Source organism: Filicampus tigris, chromosome 5 (genome assembly GCF_054856515.1).
Source record: "Filicampus tigris isolate MCC_2025a chromosome 5, RoL_Ftig_1.0, whole genome shotgun sequence".
NCBI classification, from domain to species: Eukaryota; Metazoa; Chordata; class Actinopteri; order Syngnathiformes; family Syngnathidae; genus Filicampus; species Filicampus tigris.
This window is the reverse complement of record NC_141221.1, coordinates 14668971-14686765: the sequence shown is the minus strand read 5'-3', so window position 1 is coordinate 14686765 and position 17795 is coordinate 14668971. Positions and strand designations below refer to the sequence as shown.

Below are 17795 nucleotides of genomic sequence, written 5' to 3'. Positions count from 1 at the left end.
GCGCAATTACACATTAAAGGTAAATATATTTTTACTTAAATAATGACGAAAAACTCGCTAAGCAGCAAGAGACGTCGCAGATGTTCTTCAGGATGTATAAATGTATATTACATATACATTACATACATATACATCACATACATATACATCTATTACATATATATTACAGTGTTATATGAATGTTTTTAGATTTGTAGATTTCGAGATATCCATGTCATTCATACAGAAATAGGTGTACTGAGGACACCCTGTTCACTTACTCCATGTGCTATTCGTGGATATTTCCCTCATCCCTCAGCACATACAATATTGACAAAGACTTTGTCCTCAGTGGGAAATGGCGTAGTGTATTCAGTATGGAGCTTGCATCACACCAATACAATTCTCATAATACTTCTTTACTTTATTTTTTAAAACTTATGGAAAATCTCGTGTCATTTATGTTTATTGTCACTTTGTCTAGCTAATTTAATTTGACCCAGAGAAGTTTTCGTGTCCAGCAGACACGTGGTATAAAAGTAACTGAATATTTCTCTCTGAGGCAAGGGTGGGAAAATGATACTTTGCTTGAACCAATTATTATTATTGTACATTGTAAGTATTTGTGGGTTACATTTTCCCTGGCTTGAATACCATACATTCTTGAATACCATGGGTACTAGTGGTGTAACGGTACACGTGAGTGTATTAATACGTTTCGGTATGGCATGTTCTGTTCGGTCCACTTGCGGTTGGTTCGGTCCACTTATTAGCGCGAGCTTACGCACGGGCGCTACTGACTTTAGCACGCGGGAGAGGAGGGTAGCGGCACAAAAGAGAGAGCCAGAAAAGAGCCAGAGCTCGAAGGTCCCCGTACACTGCGGTCTCCTGTTTGGTAACATTCTGGCTGTCCTGTTAAAATCGCCGATGGGGAAAGGTACGTGTGTAAGTCCCAAAGTTGTGTGCCTACATTGCTACATGAGATGGGCGGTAGGTAGCACGTCTAACATGCACGGCATCATGTTTGAATGTTTCTCAGACGAGGGAGCAAAAATGTCAAACTTAAATAGCGAGATTTATCATATTGTTGCGTCTTCCAGGAACACACCTTCAGACGTAGTTTAATTATCACGTTTTTATTCATCCAAGTACAACTGCTCGCCGCTGCTCCACTCTCTTGCCGTACGATGCACCTCGGAACCTCGGAAACATCACAACTCAGTAACGCACAAATCCGACTACAACACAGTTAACCCAATTCGTTACAATATGCTGTTGAACATTCAAAGATTTCAATGCCTAAAAAGTATATACAATTTCATAAGACTTTTTAAAGTTACTGTATTTTTTTCATCATAAAAATAGTTTTAATATAGTTAGCAATCATTGTAACTGTTATTGTATGTATTTTTTTCATCACCAAAAGTGTATATATGTACTGTAATGACAACTTGGCTTTAACTTGAATACTTGGGTGTGTCATAGGCTGTTGCTACTGAGTGTTTAAAGATTTCAGTGTCTTAATAATTTACATGATTAAGAGATCTTTATTGTTAGTGTATTTTTTATTTTGGTATAATTTCTTAGAATATCACCTGAATGGTTCGCTTTTATTATTTTTTTCGAAAAAAGGTACAGTTTACTTGTCATCTTTTCAAAATAAACATATTTAAAAAAAAAAGAAACAGTTTTTTTGTACCGAAAATATACCGAATCGAAGTTTCCAAAAAAACGTACTGAAACGTGATTTAGCGTACTGTTACACCACTAATGGGTACTCAAACATATTACACACATTGTGCAAACACTGTTAGTATAAACTGTATTTTTGTGTGAATTTGACATAAACACATTGTGCAAATTATCAAGATCATCTCTTTCCATCCTGTGTACCTTCCTGCCAAGGCCTACATATTAACAAGGAACCAGACATGGACTTTGCAGTGTCACTCAAAGTACTTTCGGTGTCATCTTCCTTTCCGTAAGTGTTGCGTAATGTATTATAACAAAGTTCACAGCAGATCAGATACCTTCATATGTGCTTCAATTCTTTATGTGTTTTGTATTGTATGGTTTTATTCAGCTCATATTCACAGTCTACTTAAATGTGCTAGCATTACCTTTCACACTATCAGAGCGAAGCCCTACATTTACACTTATCATATTTTCTTCTGTGTACATTATTTTGCGTTAAAATCAGAGATTGATAATCACTCGTATTATTATCATTATTAATTGTAATATTTTAGAATGCTTTTGTATATGATGTTTTTACTTTAGTCAATATACTCTTTTTAATAAGTTCTAGTGTGAATATATTCTGGAATAGTTTTTATATTTTTTCCTTTACATTTTTTCTTGTCTTTTTTGTCATAATTAAAGCGATTTGGACGATGGATGGATGGACTATGATAACGGAACACAAATAATTTTCAACAGTTTAAGGACATTTTGAACATATTAAATTAAATTTTGTATATATATTATTGTATTTCTATGATAGCTATATTAGAATAATGCCATTATTATTATTATTATTGTTGTTATTATTATTATTATTATTATTGTTATTATCAATAAGACTAGTTATATTCCAAAATACTTTTTATAGTCTTCATATTTATTATTTTGTTCCTTTTTTAAAAAAAATAAATGTAATTATGAATGATTGTGAAAGCGCTGTAAAGTTGAGTTGACCAATGAATTATTATTATTACTATTCAGGATGTTATTATTACTATTATTATCATCATCATCATCATCATCGTCGTCATCATTCTCATTTGCTATTTCATGAATAACATCGGTCGGTAAAATCCATCGAAAATTACAAATAAACGGGAAACTAAAAACGATAAAAGCAACCTGGTTTGATTTCTTCTTTCATGATTTTCTTCACTGGGCGCTTTTCTTTTCCGAATCACAATACAGTCACCATGTGTTTGGTCACGTGGGCAGGCTACGCGTTTACGCCGACGTGCGTGACGTCATCACGGAGGCTTCGTCGGTTTCCTCAACAAGGCAACCAACCAACCAAAGCAACAGTCAAACTGTTCTGCTGTGTGAGTGTGTTGGACAAAAAAAACAAAAAAAAAACTGCGAGCCCGAGTGTGTTCTCCAGGCAAGAAAAAGCCCTCGAATCGACCAGCTCCCCTTCGCTCGTGTCGACCCGGGACGTCGCTGCTTCGTTTCGGGGTGCTTTTCAGGCGGAGGAGACGCTGAAGAAGAAAAGCCCCGAGTGCTAGCCCACTGAAGGCTCATTTTACACCCCACTGTGGCTTGTCGGAAGGCGGGGAATACAAAGCGACGTGTTGCCTGGACGCCGCTCTTGTAACATTTTGGACATATTCCTCAAAGTCTGTTCGTGTTGCAGGAACAGCACAGCGGTTGTACATGGATTATCTGGTAAGTACATGTGTCAAAATGGAGTGGCGTTGCTGCTTTTCCGCCCTCCTATGATGACGCCTTTTGACGTTTCTGTTGTTCGTAATGAGGGGTCGCCCAGGTATGCTGGAACCACGGGGGGGGGGGGGGGAGATCCTGATGCTAATGAACTAACTGAACCACTCTTATATTGCATTGTTTGAATGTGTTCCCAGGTATCTGTACTGAAGTATTTGTTTTGACGACTTTTTACGTTTACACGCTACATCTAACAACACCTGAACCTGCTACTAACTCTATTGTTTATTGTGTTCTATAGTGGCGCCATGAGATAAGTGCTCAGTTCGTTCCGTGACCATGCTTGTAACTCAAAACACTTGTACAAATAAGTGAATATGTCAATAATCCATTCCAAACTCCCCCACACAAAACAGAGTTTTTTTAATCAGGAAAAATGGCACTATAATTGTGTACTTAAGCATGTAAGCATAGGTAGAGTAATAATATAATTACTTGAATGCCCTCGAAGAAAGAGACTCCGTTTTCAATCGCTTTTTATTTCCTGGTTAAATAAATTATTTGATCAATTGAAATAGAATATAAAAAATAATTAAACAGTTGTGCCAGATTCCTGTAATCCTCCATGAAAACAGACTGATTATCTTTGCAAATGTCTGTTTTCAATGATCAATATTTTGGCCAATTCTCCGACATGTTACACACCATACCAGTGACTCAATCATAATTAATTTGTTTGTGCATTTTCTGTGCATTGTCTTTTGTGTTTAATCAAAATAAACATTCGAAAGCATCTGCTTTAACGTAAACCCACAACCTCTGGCCTGAGAGGCGACCACTCTACCATTGAGCCATGCCGCCCCTTGAAAATATTTGATAGTGACAGTCCTACTGGTTTTGCATATCATTCCGAATCTTCCCTGACTTGTCAGCTGAGGCTACTCAGGCTGCTTTAGTCCACTTCCAGTATATCACTCACAAGGCCGTTTTTTATGAATAAAAGTGACCAAACAAATCGTTTTTACAGTGCAGTAGTAGTAGCTCCGGCTTGAGTGGTGAGTGGTTTGGGTGTGGGGTTGAGCCTTTTGCCTGTGATGGGAAGGGTGCTGCTGAGTTGAAACAGTGCAACAATAGACAGGAAGCAGAGGAAAACAATAACGCAGACATTGTTGTTGTCATCCTTCAGGGAGTGCAAATGCAGAGGAAGTTGGACACTCAGTGTTGTCAGATGGCTTATAACAAGACGAACATGCAACCAATATGCAACTAAAATGGATTGTGGTTCCCATCCATCCATTTTCTATTGTCCTCATCTTGGTTGCGGGTAAGCTGGAGCCTAGCCCAGCTGACTTTGGGCAAGAGGCGGGGTACATCCTGTCATACCATTCATACACACCTACGATTTCTCTTTTTCCTTTTTAAATACACGATTAACATGATTTTATTTAGGTTTCTTCTACTACTTCTATGTACAGGTAAATAACAGTCAGATGCCTTACTGCCACCTAGTGGCAGGAAGCTAAATTGTAAGTGATCTTCTTGGCAACCGGAAAAAGCAAATTTGTATTTAGTTGGTAAAGCATGCTGCCCTAGTGCCCACAGGTGCTATATTGAAATTATTCTGCAGACCATTAGGTGGTTGGGCCACGGCCCCGTGGTTAACCCATTAAGGACGGGAGCGCATAACCGCGTTTCTACCACTAGAGCCGGGAGCGCTGTTGCGTCTTTCTACCTTTAAAGCCGGGAGAGCGGATACGTCTGTGTATTTTTTAATCTAATTCACCATCTCTTAGCCAGTTTAATGCATCAGAATATACATGTGACAGTGTCGCGACACCGCGTAGGATGTCGAATTTTTTGGAGCCGTTGGCTAATGGCGGCCGCCGTCGATCGCCGGGAGCTCTGAAATTAGTAACGGCAGTGACATATAGACGACGCGCTTGTGGACTTTGAACCAGTGGAACCAGTCGAACGTGATATGATATGGTTTGTAGACAATGACGATATTGACGTCTTTGTAACAGAATAGAGCATGGTAATCACCACTCGATTTAAAAAAAAAAAAAAAATTGAAATAGTGCTTCTCTTGCACTGACACGTTATTTTTACGTTATTTCTTCGATTGAAACATAATAATGTATTATAATTTATTAGTAAATAATAAACTATGCCTGTGTGAAAGCCACATGTCTAAGCTCTAATTCTTTTAAATTATCTGCTACAGGGGCTGAGATATTATTTTGTAAGTGTTGAATTTCTGGGAAAACTTTAGTTTTTCAAGGGTAATTCCAAAGGCAACCTTAGGTTTTGGGAAGCTGTTGAGACAGGCGCTTCAGGCCTTAATGGTTTAAGAATCACTGGTTTAACCAAATGTGAGAGTGTAGAAATATGTCTGAGGTCAAGATTTAAACATTTCTCTAGACTTAGCTGTTATCATTTCCGTAGTAAGGCATTTCAGACTACTGGAGCCCGGGTAGCGAATGTGCTTAAACCTGCTGACTGTTCTTTAGCATTAAATATATCCTTGAACACATTGGAAATAACGACAAGGTAGGAAAAACATTGAACACATTTTAATCGCGCTTAACACTCTTGTTTATATTGTTTGCATTTATCTATTTTTTTTCTGCCATGGTCGTAAGATTGCAAATGGCAAATGTTGTGTTGTGTGCCGTTGTATGGACAATTTTGTAAAGTGTTAAATGGGACCACACAACGAGAGGAGTTTGCTGCTAACTGTTGCTATGATACAGCCTTCCTAAATTACAAGTCCGCCAAGCGGCCGGACACGACCTGGCAGCGCACTGGACGCTTGTCTGGTGTGAGAGGCAGCCAGCCTATGAGAGTGTGAAGTTTGGCTGTCCACTAATCTGGAATGTGTGCTTGCTTGATTCATACCACAGCCATTGTATTATTTGTGCTCATTTCTGGTTGGAGGACTAGTCACAGCTCGGAGGCTATGATTTTAAAAAGAGATGGTGGCGCACTATATATCTGCTCCATATGCTCCTGTTTTTCATAAAAAAAAAAAAAAAAAATCAACTAAAGAATAAACACAATTTTCTGTGGTCTACAGGAAGCGCTTTAGTGTTTATGGAAGCGCAAAATGTCAAAAAGTGCTTAAGAGCTTGTGATCGGGATGAGTAGAAAGCTTACAGTGGCAAAAAAAGAATCAATATGAATATTTGATTTCCTTTGATTTGTTTGTTTAATAAATTCCATATTTTGTGTACTTGTCCGAGAATAGTTAATCCAAAAACCCATTCAGTAATCCATTCGTCCTGCGTTTGAGGCACACTGCAGTAAATGGATAACGACTCTGCTTAACTATGAACATTGACAAAGGAAACATGGCTGGCACGATAGTTAAATGCTCTCCAAGGGTTATTTATTTCAGCCTGATGACCGCTCCTTGCATTTCAAAGTGAAATGCCACGCTTTGCACATAACCCGCAGGAATGCTTTGCTCCACAAAATTCAGTGGAACCTCTAAGGTCAAACACAAGTCAGTTCAACCTCTGTTTTTTTCGGAGTTTGCTCATGTGGCGTTCACATGCTGAGCTGTGATTGGTCGTTACCTGAGCCCTGAGCAACTGTGATGCCATTTTCTGAGTTTCAGTGGCAGTGTGAATGTGAGGCTGAATAGTTGTCTGTCCTGTGATTGACTGGCGACCAGCCCGGGTGCGAGCGCCCTTTTGCCCAAAGTCAGCGGGAATCGACTCCAGTTTCACTGCAAGCCTCAACAGGGTAAGCGAGATAGAAAATGGATAGATGTTCCCCTTCCCAAGCATACATTCATTTTACGATCCTCAAGGCATGTTACACGCTGAGCTCCACAAGTCTTTAGAAATAAATTGACCTCCTAAGACGAGTACACACGACATACTTTGAAAAACGATGCTGTCCCCGACGAAACTGGAGTTGTTGAGGCTGAGTTACAGAGTTACTGCTACTGCCCCTAACATATTTATGCAGCATTTTGATCACGTACCCCAATGTATATAAATATTGTAAGTTAATTGATTTGTGCTTTTGTGTGCGATGTCATTGTTAATTTTTACACATGTAATCCTAACAAACTAGCAACCACATTGGACACACTAATTAGGCCTGTGCAATTAATCGAAATTCAATTAAAATTACGATTATTACACTCCACGTTTACAAAATTAATTTGGCAGGATGGATGGATAATACGATCGTCACAACTGAGCGTTGTGCACGTTGATTTCATTTCAGATTGAGTTCTTTAAAATATTAACAGGCCATCTAACTAAACAGCCATTAGAACATCTTTTTTGTGTTTTGTTGTTTTGTATTTGCAGGCATTTTTGGGGGAGTTGTGACTACTGCAGGGCACATTTATTTATGAATCGTGTCAGTGGTTGATTTTGCTACTCACTCATTTTGATGTGAATCTTAGTGAGTCCATGGAATCACAGAAGAATGTGCCTTGTTAATCCTTGTTTTTAAAGACACCGTAGGAAACCTTTGAACTTACTGAACTGTCTTGTCAGATAAAAACGATCTTGCTAACCCTAACATTATCTGCTCTACAAACTGTGTATCATTCCCAAGATTTCAAGATACCAATTATATCTGGTGTAACAAAACAAATGATTCACATTAGATAAGCTTGATATGTTTTCTAAAATGAAAGCACAAACGACACAACTGTGGGTCATACACTACACTACACATGAAATTGCAGTGGAATGCAGATGTTTACAAAACGCATACAAATCCAAAGCAAAAGCAATACTTGTTGAGTAAAACCTTCAGATCTGGTGGTCGCAATTAAAAGTGAAAGACTTTCTTTCTTAGAGAATGTCTTGAAGCCAAGTCTGGAAAATTAGAATGTTACGTATGTATAGTATACAGGCAGTCCTCGTATTACGACGTTTCGACTTTACGACGCCCGTGCCTCCTCCTCCATTTTGTCCCCGGCACCATAGTGACTACGTTTACGTGCGGTCAATATTCGGGTTAAAGTCAAAATTCCGATTTCTGAAACATTCTGAATATTCCGTTTACATGAATGAGCGGACAGAGTTGCTCCGGCATTTGAATAACCCACTACAAATGGACGTCATTTGCGATTTTTATTTTCAACTGTCAATAAAACACTTGATATTCATGTCACTCACATGAATGAGGCAGCCGGTTTTCTCCTCGCTCCAAAAGTATGCTTTTGTGCTGCGCTGAGCTTGTTTACCTCTGCTTATGTATTTCCTATGGGTTTCGCGCCAAAGCACTTCCACATACAAGCACTTCCTGTACTACAAAGACCAGCATTCCTTGCGGTTGAGCAATGAGCATGCGCAGAGTGTCTCGATCGTGTCTGTTTGCACGCCGGCAGTGCCTTTTTCGCCCTCCTCTCCTCTTTCTCCATCCATTTCTCAGCAGTAATGCTAAGTACAGCATCTTATGCTTTTTATTTTAATGTATTTTCATTTTTTTTCTGCAAAGTATTTTGACGTAAATTTCGAATTTAATGGTGAAATCCGACATACGCGGAAACTCGTGTTACATCGCCAGTGTAGGAACGGAACTCGTTCGTAAAATGAGGACTCCCTGTACATTATAATTCAGTTACAGATAGACTGGCCAGATTACAAATTGATGCTTATAACCGGCATTCTGTATTACTGACGAACCGGCCCATCGGTCCGTCAATGACGGACGCCCGTTTTTCTGATGTTTTCTTGGGGGACCGACTGACGGACTCAGCTGATGAACTGACTGACAATTACAATTCAGTTTGTCAGGACAAATGTTGGACTGACGAATGATGGACCAGCAAATTGAATAAAATGCCCAACTCTGACAATTACAGCTCTAAAGTGTATTATTTAGATAAACAATACTACCGGTAGTAGAATTGCATTGATCATTGCTTCACTATTGACTACGGTAAGGACCAGAAAAGATGCCAGGATGCTGCACAAATTCAAATAAGGCTACCACAAATCCCAACAAGTTGCGCTGGTTCAATTACAGCCGTCAAAATAATCGATTATTAGATTCGGGTCCATACAGAAAGACGATTTGGTCGCAATATACTGACGTCACACTTTGATGGCGGTTGTTTTTGTGCGACGTTTTTTGTTCAGTTTCCCAAGTGTCCTTAGGGGTGACAGTGTGCATTTTGTATGTTGATAGTGACGACTGTCACTGCACCTCTGAGCTGAATTGGCACCATCTTGACTTATTTGACCCCCCCCCCCGCACGACCACCGCAAACTCCTATGTTTCCTCTCCTCACACATAGTCTACACGCACACAATAGCAATGTTTTCAAACTACTAAATGGACAGTATGGAGTGCGTGGGTGTGTAATGGCGGCTAATCCAATTTGCGGTTTTATTCTGGATCTCTAGTTGTCACTGAGCCCTTAATCTCTCTGGAAAGATCTCTCACACTGTTTCTCAGTGATCCTTGTGACAACTTTCTTTATTTTGTCGTGAATGATTATGGCGAGTAAACACAAGGCTAGCTTCTCTCCCACCTTTCCACTAAAAGCCTCTGTTGAGAAGCCCACGGCGAGTCAGCGAAACGCCGGGCTCGCGTTGTTGCCCCGATGCCGTTTAGCTCAGCTACTCCTTATCCTCCTCCATCCATTCACTCACTCAGGGAGGCTTGGCTTGCGTGTTGCCGTGGGATACGCCTGTTGCTGAGCGCAATGTCGGAGTACATGCAGCTCTCCCTTGCCTTGTGCAGAATTGGGCTTTACAGGGTAAGAGACATTCCCCAAAATGCTGCAGTCGTTGCACCAGAGAGATTTTGTTGCCTTTTGGGCATGCTCGGAGATGCGTTGTGAGTTTCCGCATGGTGGATTTCTCTTCGTGTTTTGAAGCAGGCGCTGACCAACTGTGGCTGTTACCTGGTCACTGAATGGAGCGTTTGCTGCGTGTCATGTTCGCCGGTCACAGCGAAACAACCGGAGGATGTCAGTACTGTTCGACTTTTATATCGAGTCTGTGAATGTGGCGCTGCCAATAAGATGATATTACTGAGATAGGCTTGTTTTGTTGCCATTTTCACTGTCTGGAAGAAATAATGAAGACATTTTAAATCTTCTGAGGGGGACATCTTTAACCCGTAGCTGGTCACTCCTGTTCCTCAGTTGAGGGGTCAAACGCTCTCGTGGGTCATATATAGGCCACTGGCTATAGGTTCCCCACAAATGCCTTAAACCAGTCTGGCGAAGCATTCGAAAGAAAAAAGAAATCTGCATTATTATAACAATTTCAATGTAACATGAGCTGATGGCCAGTAAGCCTCATTGCACCTATTAATACCGTGTCTCACACATGACTCATCCCCTCAGTCGCACTTGAATCGAATGTGTGGGAACACCACAGAATGTTGGGTTTATTGTAAGTCGGTTTTGCCGAGCCCTCGCTGTGTATCGTGCAGGCAGATGCACGTGACAAAATTGACAACCTTCAAGGCTGGTTAGTCATAGGGGACCTCATCCTATAGGAGAGCTGTTTGCGGCCTTTCTTGGGTGCGAGATTTTAATCAGCAGGTTGCTTGTTGGATTACTGTATGTGATGATCATGTTGGACTGAATGAGGGCTGCGGATATTCATTATTTGTTGAGCGCAGTATTCTGCCAATCGTACCATCGATTAATCGTGTAATTGTATAAAGGTTTGCATTATTAAACAACAATACCAACACATACTGTAGATTAACAAAGCACATGTGAGGTGCAGGTATTGTTTTTGCTCACTCGGGGTCATCATCCTCATGTTCTACATTGCAGTATCTGTGACTTTGAGTGCGTGAGGCTTTAAACAGGTGGTGCCTGGCCTGAGTGAGTGTCCGTCAGCGAATGGGAGTGTGGTTGGCTGTCGGTGGCTCAAGTTGGCGGCTGGCTGTCGCTTGGCCAACTGTTAGCTAGTGTTACTGGGCATCAGTTGTGGCCAAGGAGCTTGTGCTCATTATGTTCTTTTTCTTTTGTTCAATAAAGGGATTGAAAGTACCCCCGCGGCTGTATCAACCCTTGGCCACTGGCGGGGTTACTATAAAACCTTCTGACTAGCGGTGGCAGGCGATATTAGATTATCAAGTTATTTTTTGCAGGACACACAGGGCACTTTATCGTCTTTTTTAGGTGGGGGATAATCCTAAACTTTGGACATTCACAGACTTTTATGAATTGTCTCCTCCTGGTTTGCCGCCATTGTGCTACTTTATTTCTACGCATCAACATTATCCTGTGTGGGAAAAATGTTCCCTGCAAAGCTTCAACCGAGGCAGATATTCGTGTCATACGTTTTTGTAATCAAAATGTTCGATTTATTCAATGAATGGTTTCAGCAGTAGACTGAATATTGTTGAGACAACAGCAGCCTGCTAAAATTACTTAAGTGAGACCAACGTCATCTGACTGGCCAACATGCTGGACAATCACGGGACACTAATGACAGCAGAATAGAACACCTCGCTTCAGATGGCCATGCTGGGCTTTATGGTCTTAACCAACCAAATGTTCAAACAGTATGAATCACCCAAGGCTAGCTTTACACTGCAAGTCCACCGTCTTAAGTGCCCAATTCTGATTTAATGCTTTTATCCATGTTTTTTTTTTTTTTAATTCTCTGTTCACATGTACATTTCAAGTTATATCCGATATGGCTGTGTTGACAAACATGAAATAACCGGCAGATACTCAAATTCCACTGAAACAGTGTTTATTTGTGTTGTTTGGACAAACTGTGCAGATAAGATTATTGCAATTACGTCAAGATAGCGTTGATCTTAAGGTACCTGATCCCATGCTTTTTTTTTTTTTTTTTTTCTGTTTAAAATGCTAGGACGCCAATCCCAGTTGTGCCGCTTAAAAAAAAAAAAAAAAATCTGAATTGTGTCATTTACACTGTGCAGTTTAAATCCAGCCCTTGGCTACTCAGACTGTACATTCAAGACATGCTTTTCCACTCAGGTCTTGTGACGCAAGTTTGGACATTTAAAAAATGAAACAAACATTAAGCAGAAAACTTTACTGTCTTCACTGGTTATTTAAAAAGAAAGTGTTTTGACTTTGCTGTTTAAATATCAAACAGCCTTGTTATGGCTTGGCAAGTTGTCATAACATGTTTTTTTTTTTTGTTACGCCTTCCTTTGCCACTTTCACTTTCATCTGTAATACCATTCAGGCACAGCGTTCTTTCAAAAACTGGCAACATTGAACTAATAAAAAAAAAGTGTTTTATGCCACTTTGTGTAACTGTTAAACTAAACTGTCAAACGTGCATGCCTTTCCTATTGTGCAGCTTCTATCAATATTGGGTCTTGTCGAATTTCCCAAAATGTCTCCACAGCAGAGGCTACAGTATATTTTTTAAATACTGGAAGAAATGTAGATGTTTTTACTACGGTTAGACTGATTATCAGCTCAGTTATTCAGCGTTTCGACGAATATTGGCATCTGCCTTTTTAAAAAATCTTTTATTTGATTACATTTTTAAACTCTGTTAACTTCAAGGAACTATTTATTTAAAATTTCAGTTAACTTTGTAAGAGGCTCTACTGATCTGGGAACACTCTGAACCTTTTGTTTTGTGTTTTTGACATTTTGGAGGACTTCCTTTATTGTAGAAAACTACCGGTAGATGGAAGTATGTTTTAAGTTTTCATTGAACTTTTGCAGACATGCTGATGACGCTTGGGGCTCCCTTTTTTGTTAGAATTTTACAACAAATATGTATATTGGCAAATAATAATAATGATAAATCACCATTATGCAAATCTGAAAAATTGTTCAATAAACATATGCTTAAAGACGTTTCAACAAAGTTGTAATTTTTTGGGTGATTGTGACGCCAATATTTAGCCTTTTTGCTGAAAATGATTGCTAATTGCTAAATTGCTAATTATGCTTCAACGATGACGTATAAAGATCCCATTTCAGTGAGAAGACCTATTTAACACAACTCGATTATTGTTCAGTTTAGTTCGGCAGGCAATTGACGAGTACCAAAGCTGCTTTTATGTTTGTGACTTTTTATATTTCAAACCCAAAGCTCACCATGCAGACTGCACTCAAATTTTGTCTAATACTTTTGGGGTTAATGGGTGCCTATTAGGCACGTTCTGATCACTTCATTATGTCATTAATGGGCTGGAAAATGACCCCATCCCTCCCCCTTGAATCCTTCACCTCGACAATCTCAAGGCTGGTTCGTGCTTTGCTCAGGAACAAACACAGCGGAGTGTGCATACTGGAATGGCCCAATTAAAGCGAAAATGCACCTTGGAAGTTGCACGTTGCAGCACCTTGCAGCAGATAAGACGCTGCCGCTTCTCAAAGCTAAAAGAGAGAATTTTGCACTGCGTATGTAGTACCTTACTCTGTTCATTGTAATAAAATGAACAAGATAATTCACATGTCTGTGTTTGACCATTGACATCAGTTTCTGCCATGATAGCTGTAGAAGAATATGCGCTGAGCTCATAAATATTACAGACAGTGTTACTGATTTATGCACTTTAACATTCATTACTCCTATAAATAGAACTGTACTGAACTAAACTAAACAGAATTGCTTCTGCACAATGCTGGCTGGAATGAATTGGTGTGTTCATGTGCATTAAAAAAAAAAAGATAATTTGGAACAAAAACTGGAGCCTGTTTTACACAGAGATCCCTTAAAATTGCCACATCAGAGCCATAACAGATGATTAAGCCGTTTTCCACAAGACTGCATCTGACTGAACTGAACAGTTGCAAAAATAAGAGACTTGGCAAGTCTTCGCTGTAGACCAGGGGTGTCCAAACTTTTTGCAAAGAGAGCCAGATTTGGTGAGGTGAAAATGCGGGGGGCCGAGCATTTAGCCTGACTGATTCTTTTTTTTTTTTTAAATGGAACACCAATAAATCCAAGCACATTTTATCAAACCACTTCTGCCTTTTGTTTTTGATCACTGAACTTTTAGATTTAAAACACGGACATAAGTAAAAGTATTCGCCAGTGCAAATTACATTTCAAACATCAATAACAAATGGCAAATAAATGTTTTCTTAACATTTTAAGTTCTATGACAGGGAAATGTGTAAACTATACATACATATCATATTCACCAGTACAGGCCAGGGTTAATTTGAAACCTGGCATATTGTTGAAAATAAATGTTCAGTGAACTTTTTGATTTTAAAAACAGGGAAATAGGTAACAGTCTCCTGGCAAATGTGGCAGACAGTTGTGTATTTCTGTGAAAAATAGTCCAATTTCCACCTTTCCTTAACACTAGAAGTACCAGAACAGTCATTTTGACTGTTTTCAAACTTTGGTATGTTATTACTCTTGGTATCTATTCTTCATTTTTCATTTTTTCAGTTAAATTTGTTGTATTAACAAGTATTTAGAAGGGTGGTAACCATGTCGGGTTCGCAAGGGCGTAAGAGAGTCGTAAATCCCCCCCCCCAAATTAAAGTTTAAAATAAATATAATATAAAATTAAAATAAGTCAACCTTTACTTTGCGATTTTTCACCTATTGTGGTGGGGTTTCTGGTCCGCATTAACTGTGATAATTGAGGGATCACTGTGTGTCCTTTTTCTTTCATTTTTCAAATGTTTGCCCGAAGGAGGTTTCCGCGTTTTAAAGTCGATTTAATGTGAAAATTCAAAAAAAAAAAAAAAAAAAATATCCCAAATTGGACAGTTTTAGTTAAATTCTGTTTAGTTTAGTTTAGTTCAGTTCAGTTCTTTGTTGGACAGGCACAGAGGGATAAATGCTTTAGTTACGGCCTTTATGCAGTCATTTTGCGGGCTCGCTGTACAAGAGGCTAGTGTGCTCAGTGTACAATTATATTATAGAAGCAGACACAGACACGCTGAGAGCTCGTTGCTGCTTCAAATCCAAACAAGGGCGACCTCGAGTCTTTGTAATTTGTCTTCAGAGCTTGTTTTTCGGTTGCTTTTTACTCGCGTTTACGAAACAGTCTTGACAACAAACACCCTTGTGTTTACTGTGAAGCGCCAAAGGAAGTGCTGTTTTTAGCTCCCTTATCTTGCTATACTCAGGTATTTGGTGTAATCCCCTCATCTTATTAAGACTATCTCGTGGTACAATAACAAGAACTTTGAACTACAAGATGTTAAAAGGGCACACTGTATAAATCAAATGTGTACAACGAATACTCTTGTGCGGCAGTCGTAAATGTGGAAGGTGTATTGTTTAGGTTCGGGTTGTTATGTCATAGGAAGTTTGATTTTTGTACTGTAAACTGAGCTGTGCTCTCGCAGTGTGGGACCCACGTATATTTGCAACCTCCTTCCGTCCTTTTCCAAAGCAGGATGGGAGCAGCCATTGGGCCGCCCCGGGCTGTAAATGTCCCACACTTGAAAATGCATGGTGGGATGTTGATTGAAAGGTCACTCACCCACTATCTTTTACTGGTTTCCTTAAACCTGAATGTCAAGCTTTACTGGTTTGTTTTGTTGTGTCAAGGTCGTTTTTGGGAAGGAATTCTGTGGTCTGCTTGTTTGGGGAAAAAACAAAGGAGTACTTCCTGCATGACGTTTGATGGCTAACCAAAGGGGGCGATACCGCATTGCCCCTTTGTGAACTTTGTATACCAGGAACTGGGGTGTAGTAAAGCATGTATGTATTACTGCCAAACAGAGCAACAGTTGTATTGGGAAAAAAAAAAAAATAGTCAATGATGTTAACATTAGTACATTCTCTCTGCCCTTGTAATTTGGCCGAAAACAATCAATACACTCATCAAACCATGTCTGTCGCCAATCGGCCAAAGTGACACATTCGACCATAATATTCTCTCGTCCCTTTTCTTTGACACGCTGAATAGATGAGACCATTCCTATCCCTTTGTGTTAACAACATTGGATTATGAATATAATGTTTCAAGCAGGTAATTGTGTTCAAGGTACATTCCCTTCCAAAAGTGTTGGAATGGCAAGTTCAATTCCTTGTTTTTTTGTTGTGTATATTACTGACGACATTTGCGTTTCGGATCAAAAGTTTAGTATGAGCCAGAAGTTTGAATCCACACACTTATCAAGTGAGCAAAATTATCGGAACATGTGACTAGTGTTTCTAGTTGCACAGGTGTTGTCTTTAAGATTAAGTACTTAAACATTAGATAATGCTCGTTTTTGGCTTTGGGATTCACCTGTGGAAACTGCATTTGCTGTTAAGCAAATATGAAGGCCAGAAAGCTGTCTATGGGAGAAAAGCAAACCATTTTGAAACTGAGAGGAAGGAGAGGGAAAATCAACCAGAGCTATTGCACAAACATTGGACATAGCCAATACAAAAATATGGAATGTCCTGAAAAAGAAAGAAGCTACTGGTGCACTGAGCAACAGACATCGAACAGGTGGGACAAGGGTATCAACAGTAATTGACGACAGAAACATTGTGACAACCTCCAGGGCAGTGGCGAGGGTATCACAATCCACATCCATCTATACTGTAATCTTGTAACTTTAAATATATTTCATGAAGTGATCAACATAAGATTGATAAGGTCTTTCAAAACAAAGCAAATCTAAATATTTCATGCATTGTATATTTTTAAAATTAATTGGTCAGGCCCTAATGTTCATACTTGCCTTCTTGTGGTCAAGTCAAAGAGAGTTCATTTGTGTTATATAAGTGTTGGGGATTAATGGATTAATGTTTATTTGTGACCGACAAAAAGAAAACATGAAATTAAATTTTGGTGCTGTTCAGATCTTCTAATCCAGCACACAATGTGATCCACACAGCAACAGCCATTATTACCAGAGGGACTCCAATTTGACAATCATACTCCAATTACAAATTCCCGACAGCTCTTTTTTCAATGGAAATACTATACAGTAGCTGTCCATTTTGTCGTCGACGTAGAAAGAGCAATGGCGTCCTCTATTGGTACGGAACATAAAATGCTTTTTTCATCAGATTGCTATCTGTCTGTCTGTCTAAAATTCCCTTTGTGATTTGGTCATCTCATCTTTAGTTACCTCATGATTCTCATCACTTGATGAGCACAGGACAACATATAGGAAGTGCAACACGGTTTGTTAATAGCCTTACCTGCCTGATTTGCACTAAGACGAGTCTGAAACAGCTTCATGGGTTGTCAAAAATATTGACAAAAACCATGAAGGTCAAGTATTGTATTTTTTAAGTACACCAAAAAGGCCAATTGCTCTGAAGGAGATGCAGTTTTTTTTATCACAATTTAACAAAATGGTGACTTGTATTTGTAATCATTTGTTTCTTTGCCGGACCGTCTTTAATTGAAACTGGATGGCAAAAAAAGATTTGGGGATCACTGCATTGTGCTGAAAAAACATCAGTGACATCATCCATTTGTCAACTTCAACTCGTGTTTTATCACATTATAGTCAACTACAGAAATATGTTGAATCTTTGAACCCCTACCCACCG

The 17795-nt window shown here is 39.3% G+C and overlaps 1 protein-coding gene across 2 annotated transcripts in view; it reads left to right on the top strand.

Annotated features, from left to right (window-relative positions):
- The first annotated feature begins 2958 nt into the window (after positions 1-2958).
- The window catches only part of arl15a (ADP-ribosylation factor-like 15a), a 94736-nt gene continuing 79899 nt past the window's right edge, over positions 2959-17795 (top strand). Inside the window, exon 1 of one of the 2 annotated variants that reach the window (XM_086031118.1) lies at positions 2959-3384. In XM_086031118.1, the coding sequence (XP_085887244.1) occupies positions 3373-3384 (12 nt within the window). In that variant the 5' untranslated portion in view covers positions 2959-3372. Of the gene's footprint in view, positions 3385-9805; positions 10118-17795 lie in introns of those variants that run through there. The other variant, XM_086031117.1, reaches the window with a different exon arrangement.